Source organism: Passer domesticus, chromosome 13, assembly GCF_036417665.1.
Source record: "Passer domesticus isolate bPasDom1 chromosome 13, bPasDom1.hap1, whole genome shotgun sequence".
NCBI lineage: Eukaryota > Metazoa > Chordata > Aves > Passeriformes > Passeridae > Passer > Passer domesticus.
The window spans coordinates 3,462,016-3,480,534 of record NC_087486.1 but is presented as its reverse complement, the minus strand read 5'-3'; the positions used below and the strand labels follow the sequence as shown (position 1 = coordinate 3,480,534).

Below are 18,519 nucleotides of genomic sequence, written 5' to 3'. Positions count from 1 at the left end.
GTGCCAGCTGTGCCCGAAGGCAGAGGGGGAGCCTGTTCCTGCAGGGACCTGTTCTGGAGCCAGGAATGGTTAAGGGTGGAAGGAATCTCAAAGCACATCTCTCGCTCCACCCCCTGCCACGGGCAGGAACACAGGGAAAGCCTCTTCCCTGGCCCAGCATGGGAATGCTGGAGGGTTGGGATGGAGGAGAGGGGGAAGGTGTCCCACTGCTGTGGCTGGAGCCACTCAGGGAGCTCTGCTGTCCCGGGATAGCAGCCAGGGGGACTTTCCCATCTCTGTGCAAGCTGTGAGGGGTGGCTAAGTGAGGAGTGGGTGTGTGGTGCTGCTCAAAACCAGACCCAGCTGGGGCAAAGCATCCAACCAGTCCCTGCTGCCACCCTCGGGCTCTCCTGGGCTCTCCCAGCCTCTCTCCAGGGCCCTTCCAGCTGTGGCAGCTCCTTCCCAGCCCTGGCTCCCACTCTTCCCCTCAAGCCCCCATGGAGACAAGAGCTGGGCCCAGCGTGTTGGTATACATCATACATTTATTAGTGAATATCCCTCTCAAAATCAGCCACAACATTAAAAAAAATAATGATTGCACTACTTGGTCAAGCAGAACTAGCAACTTTCATTTTAAAAAAAGTACAAATCTGTTAAAAATTTCAATCAGTATAATACACATATATATAATACAACATACTAGTTATGTTAAATGCTACAAAACCAATATGATTCCAATGGAATGGAAAAAAACAAACACTTTTAGAGCTTTAAGAACCTTTTTTTTCTATATATTAGCCTTTTTTCAAATACATACATGGGAAAAATGAGGTAACTGTAAAATGTGCAAGTAACAGAGCAAAAAAAATTATATATATATATTTATATATATATATATATATATAAAAACTTTCTAACACAGAACACACGTCCTAGCACCTTCCGGGGAGCCGCGGGGAACGCGGGGTCCCACCGGAGGGCCCGGGGACTGGTATAATAGAACAGTAAACAGTCCACTATCCCACCACAGGAAGTCATTGGTAAACAGTGGTATCTACAGCGCAGTCAGCAATCACAAACACCCTAAATAATTGTTTTTTAGTATTTTTTTTTTGTCATTTTTTCTTTTTGTTATTTTTTTTTAAATGATACTTTTAGCTGCTCATTGGAATAAATTCTGCAGCACACGAGCTGTGAGCTTTCGAGTCGCCGTCAAAGGACCGTAAGGCTTTCCTGGCTCCCTGGGCACCGCGAGGGCGGGAGGGGAGGAGGGGGCGTCTCCGGGGGCGCGAAGCCGGGGACTCCTTTGGTTATCTGTCACTGAGTGAGGGACGGGGAAGGGGCCGGGGTCCTGCCCAAGGGGCACCGAGCCCAGCGGTGCCGGCACCCGTGCCACGGCGGAGCGGGCGGCGCCGGGCCGGGGCCCTCGGCCTCGATGTGCCCTTGGCACAGAGGGCGGCCGCCGGAGAGGTGGGCAAGGGCGGCGAGGGGGAGCTGGCCCGTAGCCCCCGCACCGCTCGCCACCCCCCGCGCCCGACCGGGCAGCGTCCGGGGCCGGCCCACCGGTGGCTGGCACTGCCCTCTGGCCCTCGGCGTGGGGAACACCACCGTGCCCACCCGTGTGCCAGGCGCGGCCCCTCACCTCGCACCCGGCCGAGCCACCGCCGGGGGCCAGCCCCGCGCCTGCCCCCCGCCCCGCGGGGAGCCGCCCCCTCCCACCCCGGTCCCTTGCACACGCCGCCGCCGCGGGCGCGGACCCCGCGGCACGGCCCTGAAAGTCTCACGGTCCTGCTGTGGCGTTGCGGACATGTGCAGTACAGTGCATGGCAGTATCAGCTGAGCACAAAAACCCCTCTCCCCACCCCCCTCACCCCACAGCCGGCTAGACGTAGCCAAGACCACGTTCCAAGCTGGTCAGACATGCATGCATATTTGTGAACATTTACATAGGGCTGGCGTCCGCTCGGAAGCTCCCAGGCGTCGGCGACGCGCCGGGAGGGGAGGGCGGTGCTCTCACCACCACCCCTGCCACCGCCTCCCGTCACCCTCCTCGCTAATTAATCATGCAAAACAACGGCCACGCGGGATTGATGGAGCCGGGCGGCGGCGTGGCGGCTTCTCCCCCAGCTCCTGCACGGGCAGGGGGAAAACGGTGGCAAGGGGACTGCTCACAGCTTCCCCCGCACCAGCCGGGCCAAGGCCAGGGTAGCACTGAAGATACTCCACGAAGTTAGGAATAAAACCCCCCCGCTCTGGGGGCCGCAGCCCAGCCGGCCCCTCGCTGCCCACGGCGGGGAAACCGCGCCGTCCAGCCAGCAGGACGGGGCACGGGGCTACCTTGATTTACATCGTCGGGACAGAGATACGAGCAGGAGCCGGGGCCGGGCAGCACACCGGGGACACCGCATGCCCAAAGCCCTAGGGATGGGGTTGGCATCCCCTCCTCAAGCTTGGCTGCCTTGTGGGATGCCACATGGCCTGGCCCCGGGAGCTGCGCTGGCCAGGCACAGGGGAATGAACAGGGAGAGGGGCCAGGGCTGTGCCAGCACCATCCTCCCACTGGCGAAAGACCCCAAGCAGCCATAGCCCTCTGGGGCTCCCCAGGGCAGCCGAGGCAGGAGAGAGGCCGTGCCAGGCTGCGCACAGCAGCGGGGACAGAGGCATTCCTGTGTTCCTGCCTTTCTGCCCCAGCCACGCCGCGGGGTTGCTGGTGTCCCACCTTGGCCACACTCCGCCAGTCACCTCCTCCGGCTGTCCCCGGGGCCGGGGTGCTGCCGGCATCAAACCCGCAGCGCTCCCTCCTCTCTCCTCCCCACGTCCTCCGAGAGCAACGCTGAGGGGAGGAGCCGCCTGCGTGCCCCTAGGGCAAACGGCCAAGGAACCAAAAACATGACGGAAACGAAAAGGAAACAAGGGGGGAAAAAAACTATCGTAAAAAAAAAAAAAATAGTGACAAAGGGAAAAACCACTAATTCCCTAGGAGAGTACAAAGACCTGGAAAGTGATGGAGCAACAACAGCGTCTTTGGAGCGCAGAGGGCACGGCCACGCACCTCCCGCCTCCAGCACAACACGATTCGGGGCCCTGGGAGCGCAGCGGGCAGGCGTCCGGCTGAGTCCGTGCCCCGGCGGGGAGGAGGAGGGCTGGCCGGGAGCCCAGACTGCTCAATGCTCACCACATCCGAGGAGAGGCTTTGGGGAGGGGGGGTAAGCGCAGGGTCAGGCCCCAGCAGCGGGCAGCAGCCCCCGCCCCAGCCCGGCGTCCTTGTCCTCTAGCGAATTGTGCGGCACAGCGCCCGCCAGCCTCAGTCCGCCTCCCGCTGCACCTCCGACGCGTCCGCCCGGCAGATCGGGCACGTGCGGTTTGCCTGCGGGCAACCAGAGACGGGGCAGGTGAGCGGCACCACCGGCAAGGCCGGAACCACATCCCAGAGTGGCTTATCCAGCCCTGCACAGCGCTCGGCCCCAGCTCCCAGGGCATGCAAGCCACCCAAAAGGCAGCACCCCATACCCAGAGCACCCCAAGAAGCCACCCTGCTCCCCACAGCGGGCACAAGGCAGTACCTTTAACCATTTGTCGACACACTTGGCGTGGAACTCGTGGTTGCAGGGCAGGACGCGGAGAAGCTGCCGGGCCTCAAAGTCACTGAAGCACACGACGCACCTGGGGGAAGCAGCCATCAGTACAGCCCCACCGCCAGCCACGGGCCCCAATCCCCACCAGGCCCCCCATGTGCACCCCGAGCTCACTCACAGGGTCTGCTCAGACTGGTGGCTCTCGGGGTTGAAGCGGTATGACGGGAGGTGCTCGATGTCTGCTTTGGTGAGTCCCCGTGGCTTGGCCTCCCCCAGCCGCTCGGCCAAGTTCAGCAGTGCCTGGAGGGAGATGCAGAGGCCGGCCCAGCTCATCTCCTGTTCTGGCACAGCACACCTCCAGGCTCTCCCCTCCCAGCAGAGCAATCAGCAAACCCCCCCAGCTCTCCCATCCCATCACTGCGAGGAAGCCAAGCAGACGCACCTCATAATTCTCCATCTCCACATCATCCACGTCCAGGTCTAAGCTGATCGTGGGGCCCACGGCCGTTGGCGACACAGGAAGCATAGAACTGGGGAGGGGGGAAGGACAGGGCAGTCAGCATGGGGCCACAAACCCCAAAGTCCACCCGGGCACCCCCAGGGGGCAGAGCCCCCTGTGCCAACACAGTGCCACTGTGGCCCCCATCCACAGTGCCACCCCTGCCCTATGCATCCTGGAATATCCCCAGCAGTACTCACAGGAAATAGGGCAGGAAGCTCGGATAGTAGGGAGGAGGCGGCGGCGGGGGCGGCGGCGGGGGCAGCGCCTGTTGCAGCCGGTACCGCTGGGTGTTCAGCCGCCGGGGCATCATATGGGGGTATGGCTGCAGGGAGAGATGGGGCGCTCAGAGTCATGCCAGCCCCACAGCGCTCCCAACCCCTCCCCAGGATGGGCACTCACCACGCCAAATGGCAGTTCTTGGTGCAGCGGGTCGTGGGGGAGGTAATGCAGCGGCATGGAGGGCGACAGCGTGGGAGCGTGGTGAGACGGAGGGTAGGTGAAGCCTGCAATGGGGTGCTGCTCCCCTCGCAGGTCCACGTCATTGTCTATCCTCTGCAGAGGCTGTGGGGAAACAGTTAGGCTGGGAGGAGCATCCCAAATTACACCTCCCTGATGCTATGAAGACAGAGGCACCCTGCCCACCACCCCCAGCTTAGATCCACAGGGGTTGCAGAAGGACAAGACCCCAAGGTGGTGGGTGCATCACATCCCCAGCCTGTCCCTCCACCCCAACTCACCATACGTGGATGCTGGGCTTGGAGAGGTACGAACTGCCCCAGGGGGGCCATGTGGGGCGGCTGGTGGGGGGGCACTGGTGGCGGGGGTGGGTGCAGGATGTAATGGTCGCTGGAGATGATGGGGGGGAATGTCTGGTAGGAGACGGGAAGTTGTTGCATGGCACATGCCTGAATCAGCTGTGGGGAGAGACAAGAGAGAAAAACAAGGGTCAGACACCCCTACCCCTCCCCAGAACCTCCAAAGGACCCTGTGCTCCCAGAAACTTGCACTAGAGTGTGCTTGGGTACCCACACGACCTCTGGGCACTCACGGTGTCCCCAGGCGTCCCCGCTGTGACTCACCGGGGGTGGGAGGCAGCAGAGCGGGTAGTGCTGTCCGCTGAACATCACTGAGCATGCTGGGAGCTGCTGGGTGCTGCACCCAGGGATGTGCTGGCCAGCGTGGATGGGGAAGCCTTGCGTCGTTACGGTGGTAACCGTGTAGGAGAGAGGGACAGGTCCCTGGTGCACCTGAGGACAAGGGCACAGTCAGGGTACAGCCCTGTCTGACCTGTCCCTGTCCTGACAGGGTCATAGAAGGACCCTGGGCACTCAGCACTGGGACAAAACACCTGGCGTGCCCATCCTGCTGATGTGGCCAGAGGAACGGGCTGAGTGAGGCTCAACTTGAGGGAGTTTTGAGCCCTTCTTTCCTCCACAAAGACAGGCTGACACAGCCTCCAACACATCACCATTACCACGGATTATGATGACAGTTGTCACATGAACAACCCTACAAGGGGACTGTTCCCAGCCTCCAGGAGCAGGGTCCACCCTGGACATTCCCAGAAGCCAGAGGGACCCCAAGATTTAAATCTCGGAGAACCAGAGCACCAGCAGGCTCAGGGCTGGGTGATCCCAGCAGCAAGTGGCCAGGGGGGACCCAAGGACATGTCACCACTCCAGACAACAGCCCAAGGAACACCAGAGGATCACACTAAGGAGTGGGGCTGGGGGCTGCAGCACCTACCTGGTCATGCAGATCCACCATGAATGGGTTCTGGTGGGGCGGGTGAGCGGCTGGGTGAAGCATTCGTGGCGGCGTGCTGGGAAGAGCGTAGGCGCGGGGCTCATCTACAGGGACGTGCGGCTGCTGGGGGAAGGCAGGGTGCACCTGGGGCTCATCCTGGCCCAGCAGGGTTGCCAGAGGTCGATCGCGTCGTCCCCACTGACGCCTGGCAGAGGGGCTGTGGGGCCACCGCAGGAGAGAAACAGAGCAGGAGTGACCCCCCAGGCCAGAGGGGCACCACAGCCCCAGGCAGGACAGCTACAGGAGGATCAGTGCCAGCCCAGTGTGAGATGCTCAGGGCATTGTGCCAGGCTGTGCCAGGCTGGACAGCTCCAGAACCAGCTTCTCTGCTCACCCTGCAAGCGCCCTCTCCATGTCCGCAGCACAAAAAGGACCCCTGCTCCCCAGGGACCCCTCATGTGGGCCAGGTGGATGTGCTTCCCTGTCAATGTCCCCCCAAGCCCCGCTGGGAGCCGGTGCCTTGCCCCAGCAGGACCAGAGAACCGGCCCCACAACCCCACGTGCCGCAGGGGGCAGGGCTCCAGGCACCCTGCAGCCCGTACCTTCGCCGGAGGTGGTCGGGGCTGCTGCAGGGTCCCCCCGAGAAACGGCGCTGGGCAAAAGGGGCAGAGGGCGGCCGCCTATTCACTGCCAGGTCCCATGGTCGCATTGGTGACGTCGGGAGGCGGGTGGGCACACGGGACCTCAGGCTCCAGGCAGGGCAAGACACCAGCACCTTGAATTCTGCAAGAGGGACAGCGGGTCATGGCACTGTCCCGCCACCACTCAGGCTGCTGCTCCATCCTCACGAGGATGGTGGTGCTGACAGCTGCACCCACCCCATCTCCTGGGGCTGGATATGGCCCTGAGAGGGGCTAGGAAGAGCCTGCTCCCAACTCCCTTGTTACTGTTCCTCCCCTTCATGGCCAGAGTGCATCCCATGCACAACACAAAGAGATAGAGAGAGCGACTTATATTTGCACTTATTTTTGGCGCAGAGCAAAGAAAGTGATGGAGAGCCCTGTGGCTGTGGCAGCATCCCAGCCTGCTCACAGGCCAAGCACGGCATGGGGAGTTTCCAGCAGGCCCTTGATGCTGCTCTGGGGAGTGCTCTTTGTTGCTGAGCCCCTGCACATCCTACTCTGGAGTGACACTGCTACCCCAGTGACCAGCACAGGGACTGGTGGTGGCAGCAGGGCTCACGGCCCTTCCCTGTCAACTCCCTGCTGCAAACAGGGCACAGCCACATATCCCCACGAAGCAGGGGATAAGCACGGGCTGTGCTGAAGCCAGGGAGGCAGCTCTGCTCCCCCAGATGCTCCCCAAGGCAGTGGGACAGTGGGAACACTGCCCCGACCCTGCTCCATCTCCCCTCCTGTGCCCAGCCTGACTGGTGTTCCTGCACCAGAGCCCCCTCCCAGGACACAGCTCGACCCTTCAGCCTCAGTGAAGCCTGGCACTGCACAGAGGAGGCATCTGCATTTGGGGCTGGGCTTCCCCAGGCGCTGCTTTCCCAGGTCCCAAAACAGCCTTCCTTGCCTTCACGTGTATCCAAGAGCCTCCCTGGGTACCCTTCCACTGCCCAGCTTCCTCCAGCTCCCACAGCATCAGGCCAGCACACGGCAGCAGCCATGGCCTTGGAGAACAGCCCACACTCCCCTAATCCAGCTCACTGCAGGCTGGTGAGGTGCCCCCCAAAGCTTCTTCAGCTCCACCTCCTCCTCAGTGCCCATGGCAAAGACACACCCGGGACAGGAAAGACACTCCGGGGACCCGGAGCCTGGGGAATGCTGCTCAGCTGGGGATCTCAGCCCCGCAGAGAGAAGCTGCAATGTCACTTTTGGGTGATGGGTATCAACAACCACTGGGGCAAGTCCTGTGCCACACACAAGTCTCTTCTTAACCTCACCTTCATCTCCACACTACTGTGGAAGCTGAAAGCAAATTCCTCTCTTTGTTTTGGTAGGAAAAAGGAAGAAGAAAAGCAACAGCCACAGGCTGAGCCGTCCCAGAACCTGTCTGTGACTATCACCGGGGAAGGGGGTGTGCCTGACCAGGAGGTTCCTTCCACAGGGAGTTTATTCTGCCCAGCTCCAAGCTCTGCCCGGCTGCAATATGCCCCTGAGTGGGCTGGGAGCCAGAATGCAGCACCAACCCAGCTCCAGCCCCACTCTGAAGAAGCCTCCCTGAGGTGTTACTGCTTCCAGTCCCACATCCTCACTCTCAGAGCACACGTGGTGCCAAGGCCCTGTGTGACCCAGCGGGCACCTTCCAGACCAGGCACCACAGCAATGGGCTTGGGGAGGGGCAGCACACCCACAGAGGAACACTGAAGCCATACAGGGGCTCGCCTGCTCCTGGGACCTCCAGAGCAGAGGGCTGCCTGCGCTCCTGGAACCCCAGGACGGCATCCCGAGGCAGGATGGCACCCCCCGACTTGCGGGACAGCGCTGGCCCGGCCCTCGTCCTGCCACAAGCAGCACCCGCAAGGTACCACCCTCGTGTCCCAGGCGGGCACACCCGGCTCCCTCCGCACCCGTGGCTGCAAGCCAGCGGCCACGCCGAGCAGGGTGACCGTGACCCCGCGGAGACCACCGCAGCTCCGAAACGAAGGGGATCGCGGTCCCGCAGCCCCTCGGAGGGGCGGGGGGAGGCGGCTCCCGAGCCCCGCCGAGAACAAAGTTAGCAGCGCGCCAGCGCTCACGCCCGGTGCCATCTGCTCGGGCAGAGCCGGGCTCCGGGGCTGCCGGGGGAGCCGCCCGCCCGGGGTTCCCGCCACCCCGCTGCCACCCACCGCCGCCTCCGTCCCGGTACCCCGAGCACTCCCGTAGCCCCTTCCCCGCCGTTCCCAGGCGGGCGCCGCCAGCTCTCCCGGGAGCGGGGTCACCGCTCTCCCCGCCGCACCGACAGCCCCTTCGGAAGACCGACCCCGAGTCCCAACCCCACGCCCAGACCCGACCCGACCCCGACCCCGACCCTCGGTGTCCGGGACGGCGGCGCACGGCGGGGCGAGCAGCGCGTCCCGGAGCGCACCGACGGAGCGCCCCACGGTGCAGCAGCCCGGGGAGGCACCGCGGGCACCGGCAGCCGGGGGTGCAGCCCAGCCCGCGCCCCCCGCCGCGGAGCCCCGCCGCTGCCGGTGCGGATCTGTGGCTTTAAGAGCGGCCGCTCCGGGGCCATGTGCTCGGCGCCAAACAAAAGCAATAACAAAGGCGGCCGCCGGACCCCGCCGCCGCCGCCCGGGGCAGGTGCCGTCGGGGGTCCGGGGGCGGCCCCCGCCCCCGCCCCGCTCCCGCCCCCCCCCGGCCCGCACGTACCTGCACCGATGGCCTGGGCCGCCGCTCCGGTGCCGCTGCGGCGCCCCCGCCCCCTCCCTCCCGCCGCTCTTTGTTCGCCGACGCCGGGCCCGGGCCTGCCCCCCCCGCCGGCCCGCCGCCGGCCCTCCCCTCCCTCCCTCCCGCCCGCCTCCCGCCGGGCCGGCCCCCTCCCCGCCGCCGCTGTTTCCGGTGCCTCTTTGTTTTCCGCGGCGCGGGGCGGCCGCGGCGGGCCGGGGCGCGCGGGGGGTGCCTGTCCCTTTAAGAAGCAGCGGGACGCACCGGACCGAGTCGCGGCGCGCGGGGGCACCGGGGGCGCGCGCGGCTGGCGCGGGGGGGCAGAGGGGGGCGGCCGGGGGCACCGGGGGGGGCGGCGCGGCGCGCGTCCCACGTGACCAGGCGTGTCACGGTCCGCAGCCATCTTGGAGCGCGGGGCCGCCACGCGGGGCAGCGACCCCGCTCCGAGCCACCGAGGCGGGCCCGGAACGGCGGGCACCGGGCACCCACCGCCCCTCTCGAGCGGCCCGGTGCCGCCACCGGCCACCTCGCCCCGCTGGGACGGGCCTCAAGGCCGGTGGCATCGTAGCTGCGGCTGTGCCTCCGCATCACTCCCGGGTCCCCGCTCACCGGGCTGGCAGCTCCGTGGGCCCGGTGGGCCGCGGGGACGGCGGCCCCGGGTGCCCGGAAGCCGCCGTGCTTCTGTGCAGAAAAGGCCGGGGGTGGGGAAGCGGGGGCTCGGCTCCCCAGCACCTTCCGCGCTCGGGCGGGAGCACGGAGCGGCTACTCCCGTCCCGCTGGGGACAGCGAGCCCTTAGCCCGCACCCACAGCTCTCCCAGGGCATGTGGCAGTTCGCACTTTTACGCAGCAGAAAAGCCCCTTTCGCTTGAGAAATTCTCTCACATTAATTAAGCAAGAAGCAGGAACTACTCGGACCGTCTCCTGCACAGCTCCAGCTCACCTGAGCGAGTCACCTGGCTGGTGGCTGGGAGCCGGACGCCGAGAGGAGAGCCAGCGGCTCCCCGGCAGCTGCACACCACGAGGCCGAGCCAGCGGCTCCCTGTGCCCCAGCAGCACCGCTCAGGCACCAGTCACATCCCCGTGCTCAGGACAGCACATCGCAGCAGCTCCACTGAGCGCCAGATGCTTCATCCGAGCCAAATTTCCCCCGGTTACAACGCACACTTAGAAATTCCCAGGTAGGCGAGCGAGCCAGCCGGCAGCCCTGATGTAATGCCTATAAACCAGCCCTCCCCTGACAGCTGGGCTTTAAAGTGCTAACAACCAAAAGGGAGCTAATTAATTTGTAGCATCACCCCTTTCAAAGAAAACCTCAGATTGACAATTTAACAATTCAGTAGCTCATTGTTGCGATGAGCAGTAGGATTCAGCTTTGCCAGATTTCAGTCCTGTGCCCAGGTCCCTTCAGGCCCCTCTCAAGGCTCTCACCTCTTCACCCCAAATCCAGACGTGCAGGAGGAACTACACCAGGCTCAAGGATCCTCCAGGACATAGAGCACTCTGGGGCAAGATCCCTCTATGTGGTGACTGTCAGTCACGGCCAATGCTCCTGTCCCCATGGCAGGGGACACACAGGACAGGAAGGCAGCACAGCAGGGCAGACCTATGATGGTGTCAGAGCCACGCACTCAGACAAGAACTCCAGCAGGAAGAGCCAAAGGATTGAATCAGCCCAAACCTGAACAACCACCCTCCAGGTCTGTTCCACCACAGCCTCTTTGCTTCAGGAGCTGGGGACTGCAGGGAAGAGAAGGAAAACAGCACTCTGTCCTTTGACCTTGCCATTGTTTGTGGGCAGGGGTAGCACTGCACCTTCACAGGACTGCCAGGACCTGCTCTGATCCCGGGCAGAGCACCGGCAGCAGCAGAGGCCACAGATGGTGGATATCTGTGCAGACACTCCCTCCAGACCCGCTCCAGCATCACCAGCTTCCCCGCGGGCAGCAGCTATCGATGTCCTCAGGATGGCATCAGGAGAAGCCATCGATGGAGCACAGCTCACATGCTGCCCACGCTCCTGCCCAGCCAGGCTGGATCATTCCCCTGGCACAGCCACGCTGCACACGGCTGTGCCCAGTGAGGACAGGGCACCACACATCCAGCCGCAGGATCGGAGCATGTGGAAACAGCTCTGCCCACACTGTCTCAGGGACACAGCCGTGCACACAGACACCAGCATCACACTGCCCCAGGTACAGAGCTCTGCCTCTAAAGCATGTGAAGGATGCTACAGCAAGGCTGGTAAGGCTGGTCAGTGCTTCTGGGCCAGGACAAGGGATCCCAGTCCAGCCCCAGAGACCTGTGACACCCCTGGTGAGTGGGAGAATTTGTAAGCTTTAGACAGCTCCCTGTGTGCAGGGGCTGCTCAGGCTGAACCTGGATGCTCTACAGCCGACAGGTGGCCCATCCTTTCCTTCAGGATAGCCAGGGGCCAGCAGGACAAAGTCTCCCTGAGCCCGGGCTCTTTAAGAGACCATCTGCTGCCACAGACATGCCACCTCCCTCACCCCATATATAGGTCAGGTCTGACACAGGATTAGCCAGGGTGATCCAGTGGTGAGAGCACATCTCCCACTGGAGGCTTGGTCTGCCCTGTGCTCTCCCTGACACTCAGCGTGCCAGTGCTTCACCTCCACATTCTCCTGGGCCTCTCACACAAGTCTAGGGAGAGAAAGAGGTCCCAGATCCTATTATTTTCTCCCCAGGGCCTAGAAAAAAAGCATGAAGAAACTGGCACCAAGAACACTAAGCTCTCAGACTGCAGAGAGGGAGGAGCAGTGGGAGTGTCCCCTATCCAAGGCCCAACACAAACACCAGAGGACATGGGACACCCCAACATCAGCAGGGTGAAGCGCTTCTCCACTGTGGAGATGGGGGAGCAAGGAGCTCCCTCCGTGCTCCACACAGCCGGTGGAGCTGAGTTCACTGGCAGGGGAGGCAGGACGCCTCCGCCGTGATCACACGCCACCCACTCCCACCCCCGGGCTGACAGCACTCCCATCAAACGCCTCCAGCCACACACACGTGGAGGATGCTGACATGAGGAGCGAGTAGCTGCACAGGCAGCGGAACTGATAACGCCCAGTTTCCTGTCGATCTCTCCCACGTGGATTCTCTGATGTCTAATAGCATGGCTGAGCTGCACTGCAGAGGGAGAACCAGCAGCACCTTCCTCCCCGAGAGCCTGTAGCAAGCCAAGACCTCAGAGGCAGCATGCACACCTGGCACCTACCCCAGCTGACACCATCCAGCAAGTTCAAAGCACAGTGAACACAGATAAACACTAAGCTTGCAAGAAGCCTTCATTTCCTTAGGACAGGGTAAATAATCTGCAGAGATCTGCACCTTCCTTCGTTTGCCCTAGAAACACCAGCACAACCTGAATGGCGTGACCAGAAGGCTGCAGGTGCAGCAACTGAGTCCAGCCTGGCCGCCTCTGTAGCTCAGCAGCATCAAGGAATGGTTGTGTCCTCCTCTCTCCTGGGTGGCCTCTTCTCCCCTGAGCAGAAGCATGTTGAACTCCACACACCTCTGTCTGTCCAGGCATCTTGCAGCAGCCACTTCCACAGCTCAGTTGCACATGGGTGGGAGGAAAAGAGCAAATGCCACCATGTCCATCCCCAACCTGCTGCCTGGGTAGCCTCCCTGGTCCTTCCTTTCCTTCCTGCTACGAGACACTGCTCTTCAGGACTCCATACTCCTCTGCCCTTCACTTTTAGTTCTCATTTCAGACAGCCCTGTCCTAAAACAGACCCAATCTCTCCTGGGACAGAGCCAGCACAGGGAGGAGGGATCACCCCTCTTTCCCTTCCCCACACAGCATCCCTGGAGCCCCCAGCTCATCTGTCACCTCTCCACAAGCATCTCTCTGAGTCCAGCCTGCTGTCTACATGCTGTGGACAGTGTTAATGGCACCTGCCAAGTGAGTGGCTGAGGGCAGGAGGGGCCAGGCTCCAGACACCTTCCCCACTGCTCTCCACTGCACTCCGAGCAGCTCCTGCAAAGGGATACAGGCAGAGCCAGGAGCTGGTGGATGGCAAAGAGCAGTTTCATTACCACTCAGCAAAACGAAGCGTCTCTTGAAAGCGCTAGTGACAGTCAGGAAGTTGGGCTGGGTGGTTTGTTTTGCATTTTAAGAAGCCTGCAGGGACACCGACAACCTGCAACTATCATTTTCAGAAAGGAGCTCAGAGAAACTCATGATTTTCAGCAACCATTTACCCTCCTTTGTCCTTGATTAAAAATTTGCCAAGAGGCTGCTTATAAGATGCACCAAAACAGGGAGTGACCACTACCCTAAGTGCAAAGGAGGTTTGCTGCAATACGTCCCCGTACATCACTCAGAGAGCCCCACACCAGTGCCTGAGGTTGGTTTTAAGAACAAAAACATGACTTTCAAGCTGACAGCCCCCGCGCACAAAGCGCAACTGCGGTGACAAGAGAGCAGCCTGGGGCACTGGAGCTGCCTGACCTCTGCTACAGCTCTCAACGGCAGATTTTTATTGTTCACCACTTTCCCAAAGCACAGGCATGGAGAAAAAAACAACTAAGACGCTTGTCTCAAAATGCAAACGCTGCTAGGGAGCCCCACCAGCACAGCAGGGAAAAGACAACCTGCCAGAGGGGACTGTGCCTCAGCATTGCCAGGCTTGGGGGAAGAGGAAGCAGAAGGTGGGCCCTCCCTCCCCAGGGGCAACAGTGAGAGATGCCCGAGGCCTGGATCACCAAGACACAGGCTCACCCGAGAGAAAGCAGCTCCTAACACACTGCAGGCCAGTCCTCTGCTCTGCATGGCTGAGCTAAAAAGCTTCATCCTGCTTTCCAGGGTAGCCAAGGAAGACCCAGAAGTACAGCTCTGAAGTCAGTGAGAGCAGGTCTCCAGGACCAGCCTGCAGCTAGAAAATAATATTCCCAAGGCCGGCAACGAGCATTGTTTGTTGGGGACACTGCTCAGCCTCACCCTCTGCCATGCACAGAGCAAAATGTGGAGCCCTCCCAAACCACCCCAGAAAACCCAGACATGCCACACTGGACATGGGACCCATGGTCTGCTTGTGCCCTCCAGGAAACAGCTCCTGCCCCGAAATGCTGAGGACTTGCAGGTGCAAGGGTGGAGGAAAGGATAAGCACCATGGTGCAGCTCTGCTGCCCAGAGTCAGCAGGCTGGCTTCTCCCAACACCCTTGTGAGCTGACAGCACAGATCCACAGTGCTCCCCTCTGGAACTGACCTGTCTCAGGGAGCCAGGCAACATCCTCATGCAGCTCCATGACCACAGGGCTCAGGTCTTGGCTCTCCCAAGTTCCTGCATCAATGTCAGAGGGCTCTGGGAGAGCTCCCCAGCACCAGCAGCTTCCTTGGATGTTTTAGCAGCCTCTGGTCACAGCAGACTGGCACCCTACAGGCTGTGCCTGCAAGGTGGGTACACAAACCCCTTGGCCACCTAATTACCCACACACAGCAGGTGACAAACCATGTTTCTCTAGACTGGTCCAAGCAGGGAGCCAAGGGATCGTGGGGAAATGTTGTGCCCCAGCTGCTCAATAAAGAGGTGAAAACCCCAAAAGCATCCAGAAGCCCGGCTTTTCTGCCGAAAACCAGCGCCGTGCCGCCTGCCACCACCACCTCCCGAGCCGTGCCCCGAGGCTGGCCTCACGTGACAGTGGAGTGGATGCACACAGGAGGAGTGGCTGTAGTGACAGCCTTACAGCTTGTGTCCAACACACAGCTGAGCCCAGCAAATCCCAGCGCTCTGCAGCTCTCCTTTACAAACTCCACTCACTGCGCAGGTACACGAGCGTCAGGGAGAGCTCAATGCCCACAGCCCCAGGAAAAGGACACCTAGAGGGAGACAGCCCAGTGAGAACAGGGCTCCTGAGCTCTCTGCTGTCCACTAGCACAGGGACTGGCCCACACCAAGCTCCAGGGACCAAGGACAGCTGATCTTACACCAGCCCCAACTGTCCAGGGCCAGTCCCTCTGCTATTTCAGCACACATACTCCCAGCAGGAAGCAGGGACACCCAGCAGGATAAGCAGGACTTCACCCTGTCTAACTCTGCTCCGAGTGACTTTACATCCTTCCCTACTCTACCCTGGGTGGCAGGACTTGGGTAGTTCTGCAGACAACCTGGGAGAAAAGTGCTGCAAGCTGAAGCCCAGCCCTTACCTGCCAGCTGTTATTTCATTCCTCTAACAGGTCCATAAACCAAGGATAATTAAATCTCTCCTAAACTCTCTTCCATTTAAAATAAAAATCTATAGTCCCTATTTCATTAGCTGGCTCTAGGTTTTACAGCTTGATCAATTCCCCTCGCAGGGCCCTGGTCCTGGACAGGCAGATGCAAACATGCAGCTTCCATGGTGTGGATCAATGGGATTTGCAGTCTCCTACCCCATTCCTTGTTCCTCACTCACCAAAGGGAGCCACACAGCCCAGCAGGCAGGGACAGTGTGTTTCACTGTTCAGGAGAACACCCCTGCCATGTGTGGCTTCAGAGGCTGGAGTGAGCACCTGGCAAGAACAGAGGCAGCAGCGACACTCCCTCTCCATGAAGGGCCCCGAGAACGCAGCCCTGACCCTAAAGGCAAAGCAGCCCAGCACACCAGCAGGGTGACATCTCCCTGTTTGCTCCACAGTGAAGAGGGACAAGGCTCAGCTCCCACAGCTGACAGCTGGAGTCCCAGCCCACCACAAGCACCAGCTGGGAACCAAGAGCAGCCACCACCTCTCTGACCTGCCCGCACACAAAGCGGAAGAGACTCGTCACTGAGACCCAGGCACACGGGCTCGGTGTTTCCTGCCCTTCCCAACCCTCTGCTGCCACACAACACCTTCCCCCTGCCAGCCTGCCAGGCCAGCAGGCTCCAGATGGCTCTCGCCACCCCTGCAAGCCTCTCCCTCCACTGCAGCAGGAGCTTCCAAAGCCTGGCAGCAGATGGAGGGACCACAGCAGCAGCCAGAGCTGCACTGAGAGCATCCAGGCAGAGCCCATGGAGTAGGCATCAAAGTGCTGGGCAGCCCTTGGCCACCACCCAGGCACCCCCAGCACCTCTCACATCATTTCCCTCTGTTTCAGGTGCATATCCCTTCCTCCCTCCCCCCTCTGCACAGCCAGAAAGCAGCAAGCTGCCACAGCCTGAGTCAGTGACAGGACACACCATGGTGGCAGCCACAGAGGGAAGGTCCGGCAGCCCCAGCTCCAGTGAGCTCTGCCCTGGCCACACAATGCCATGATGGACAGACCACACCACCAGGGCCCAGATCCTGATCTGTACTCGAACCAGCTTATTCTTGCCAGGGGACATCAGGACAGATTTCTGTCCACTGCTTGGAGGGTGCCTAGCTCCGAGCAAGGCTAGGGGAACAAAGCTTTGCCATCCCACCAGCACTCCTTGCATGGCTGCGTGCAGGGAGGTGGCACTGGAGCCTCCCAAACACACACAGGTGCCTCCTGCCTCACCTCCCATGCCAACACCTGCCCGTGTCCCAGTGTGGGGAGGGAATGGAGGGGCCACAGTTCACCTGCCCACAGTTCACCTCACCCACTGCACGAGGAGTGTGACCCCACCCGGCCAGCCCCAGAGCAGGCACCCAAAGGTGACAAACAAAGGCACCCAGCAGGCACTCCGCATTAGCAGTATTTTTAGACACCACTATGGAGCCGGCCTTATTATTTTCATTGCAACGTGCATAATTACCCACCATGCACCGCAGTGACATCAGACGCAGCCGGCTCTCCTCCGACAGCTGCTCCTCCTCCTCCCGGGGCTCCTGCCCGGCCCCGGGGACCCACCTGCCCCGCCGGGCTCTGCCCCGCGCGTCTCCCGGGGCACGAGACCCCACCTCGAGGGGGGCTCGAGGTCCTGGGGCACCAGAGCCCACATGGGTGCAGGTGACAGAGCAAGGCTCTGGCACAGGACAGCGACAAGGCAAGCGCAGGGATGATGCCTGGAGCTGCAGGCACACACAGCCAGCTGTGCTGGAGCACGGGGCCGGTGCAGAGCTGGTGGACAAGGCACCAGCACAAAACAGAGCCACGCTCCTGGGAAGAGGGGCTGTCCTCAGATACAGGACCAGCACCTGCCTAGCCACAGAGCTCAACTCCTGCAAACCCGGGAGAGCAAACCCTGGAGCACACCCAGCTGCCCACAACGCGATCCCACACGTCCCCCGTGGGACACGGCTGCCCCGGGCCCCCACACAGCCCATGCTGCCCACACACATCCTGCCGGGCCGGCAGCACGCCTGGGCCCCTGCCACCACCCGGGTGCCACCACCCCGGGTGCCACCACCCCGGGTGCCACCACCCCGGGTGCCAGCACCCCGGGTGCCACCACCCCCACCCCGTCACCTCGGACTCATCTGTTTCCTACCTCCTCCCCAGGGACAACTTTCCGAAGAGTTTCACCACTTCCCCTCCCGTCCCCCGTCCCACAGCGGAGCTTGCCCCGAGCTGGCACAGTTTACCGGGTGCGGGGGAACGGCGGACGGGACACCGCGAGGTGCCAAGCGGGACGAGGACACGGCCAGCCAGCAGCCCCTAACTGAAGCCGGACAACCAGCCGCAGCAGAAGCCCCTGACTCCGCCGGGCCGGGGTCGCGGAGACCCCAGGACGGGGCTCGGGCCGGGTCGGGCTCGGACAGCCCCGCGGGCAGCAGCGCCCCGGCCCCGTCCCCGCTGCCCCCCGGCCCCGCGGGGCTCCCCCAGCCCCGGGGGCTCCTCCCACCGCCCTGCGGCTGCACCGGGCCTGGCTGCGCTCCACGGCCGCTCCCCCGAACCCCAGTGCCCCGGCAGCCGCCACCCCCGCCCGCGCCAGCCATCCGCCCCCTCCGCGCACCGGGCCCGGCCCGGCCGCCCCCGCCGCACCGGGCCGCGCTCGCTGCTCCGCCCGCCGCACCGGGCCCCGCAGCCCCGCATCCGCCCCATCGCTCCGGGCCCTGCCCACCGCCCTCCCCGTCCCGCTGCCCCGGGGCCGCCCTGCTCCTTCGCGCAGCCCCGGGCCCTGCCCGCCGCCTCCCGCTGGCGCCCCGGCCCTGCCCCGCACAGCCCGGGCCTGCGGCCGCCGCCGCGCCCCGTACCTTCGGGAGGCGCGCCCCCGGCGCTCGGTGCCGTGCCCCGGCGCTGCCCGCCCCTCAGCCCGCTCGCATGGCGCGGCGGCCGGGCCCGCCGGGCTCCGTGTCCGTGCCGGTGCCGGTGCCAGTCCCGGTGCCGCTCCCGCTCCGGCCTCAGCCCCGCCTCATGGCGCCCCCGCGCCCGCCGCGCCGATGGAACCGGCCGCGCCGCGCTGCCCCCCCCTCCCCGCGCAGCGCCGCCTCTCCCCCCCCGCGCCGCGCCGATGGGCGC

The 18,519-nt window shown here is 62.7% G+C and overlaps 1 protein-coding gene across 6 annotated transcripts; it reads right to left on the bottom strand.

Moving 5' to 3' along the window:
* Positions 1-501: 501 nt before the first annotated feature.
* On the bottom strand, positions 502-18,453 carry RNF44 (ring finger protein 44). 6 transcript variants are annotated; one of them, XM_064387576.1, is made up of 11 exons: positions 18,255-18,453; positions 6,405-6,585; positions 5,803-6,019; positions 5,136-5,303; positions 4,794-4,970; positions 4,456-4,617; positions 4,254-4,378; positions 3,997-4,084; positions 3,733-3,854; positions 3,543-3,642; positions 502-3,346 (listed from the first exon to the last, which is right to left on the bottom strand). In XM_064387576.1, exons 2-11 carry the CDS (start codon positions 6,509-6,511, stop codon positions 3,284-3,286), a joined length of 1,329 nt encoding a protein of 442 aa, XP_064243646.1. In that variant the 5' UTR covers positions 6,512-6,585; positions 18,255-18,453; the 3' UTR covers positions 502-3,283. The 6 variants fall into 6 exon arrangements, with proteins under 6 accessions (XP_064243646.1, XP_064243647.1, XP_064243644.1 ...); XM_064387577.1 differs by lacking the exon at positions 6,405-6,585 and having other exon boundaries at positions 18,255-18,410; XM_064387574.1 differs by lacking the exon at positions 6,405-6,585 and having other exon boundaries at positions 5,803-5,922; positions 18,255-18,395.
* Between the last annotated feature and the right edge of the window lie 66 nt (positions 18,454-18,519).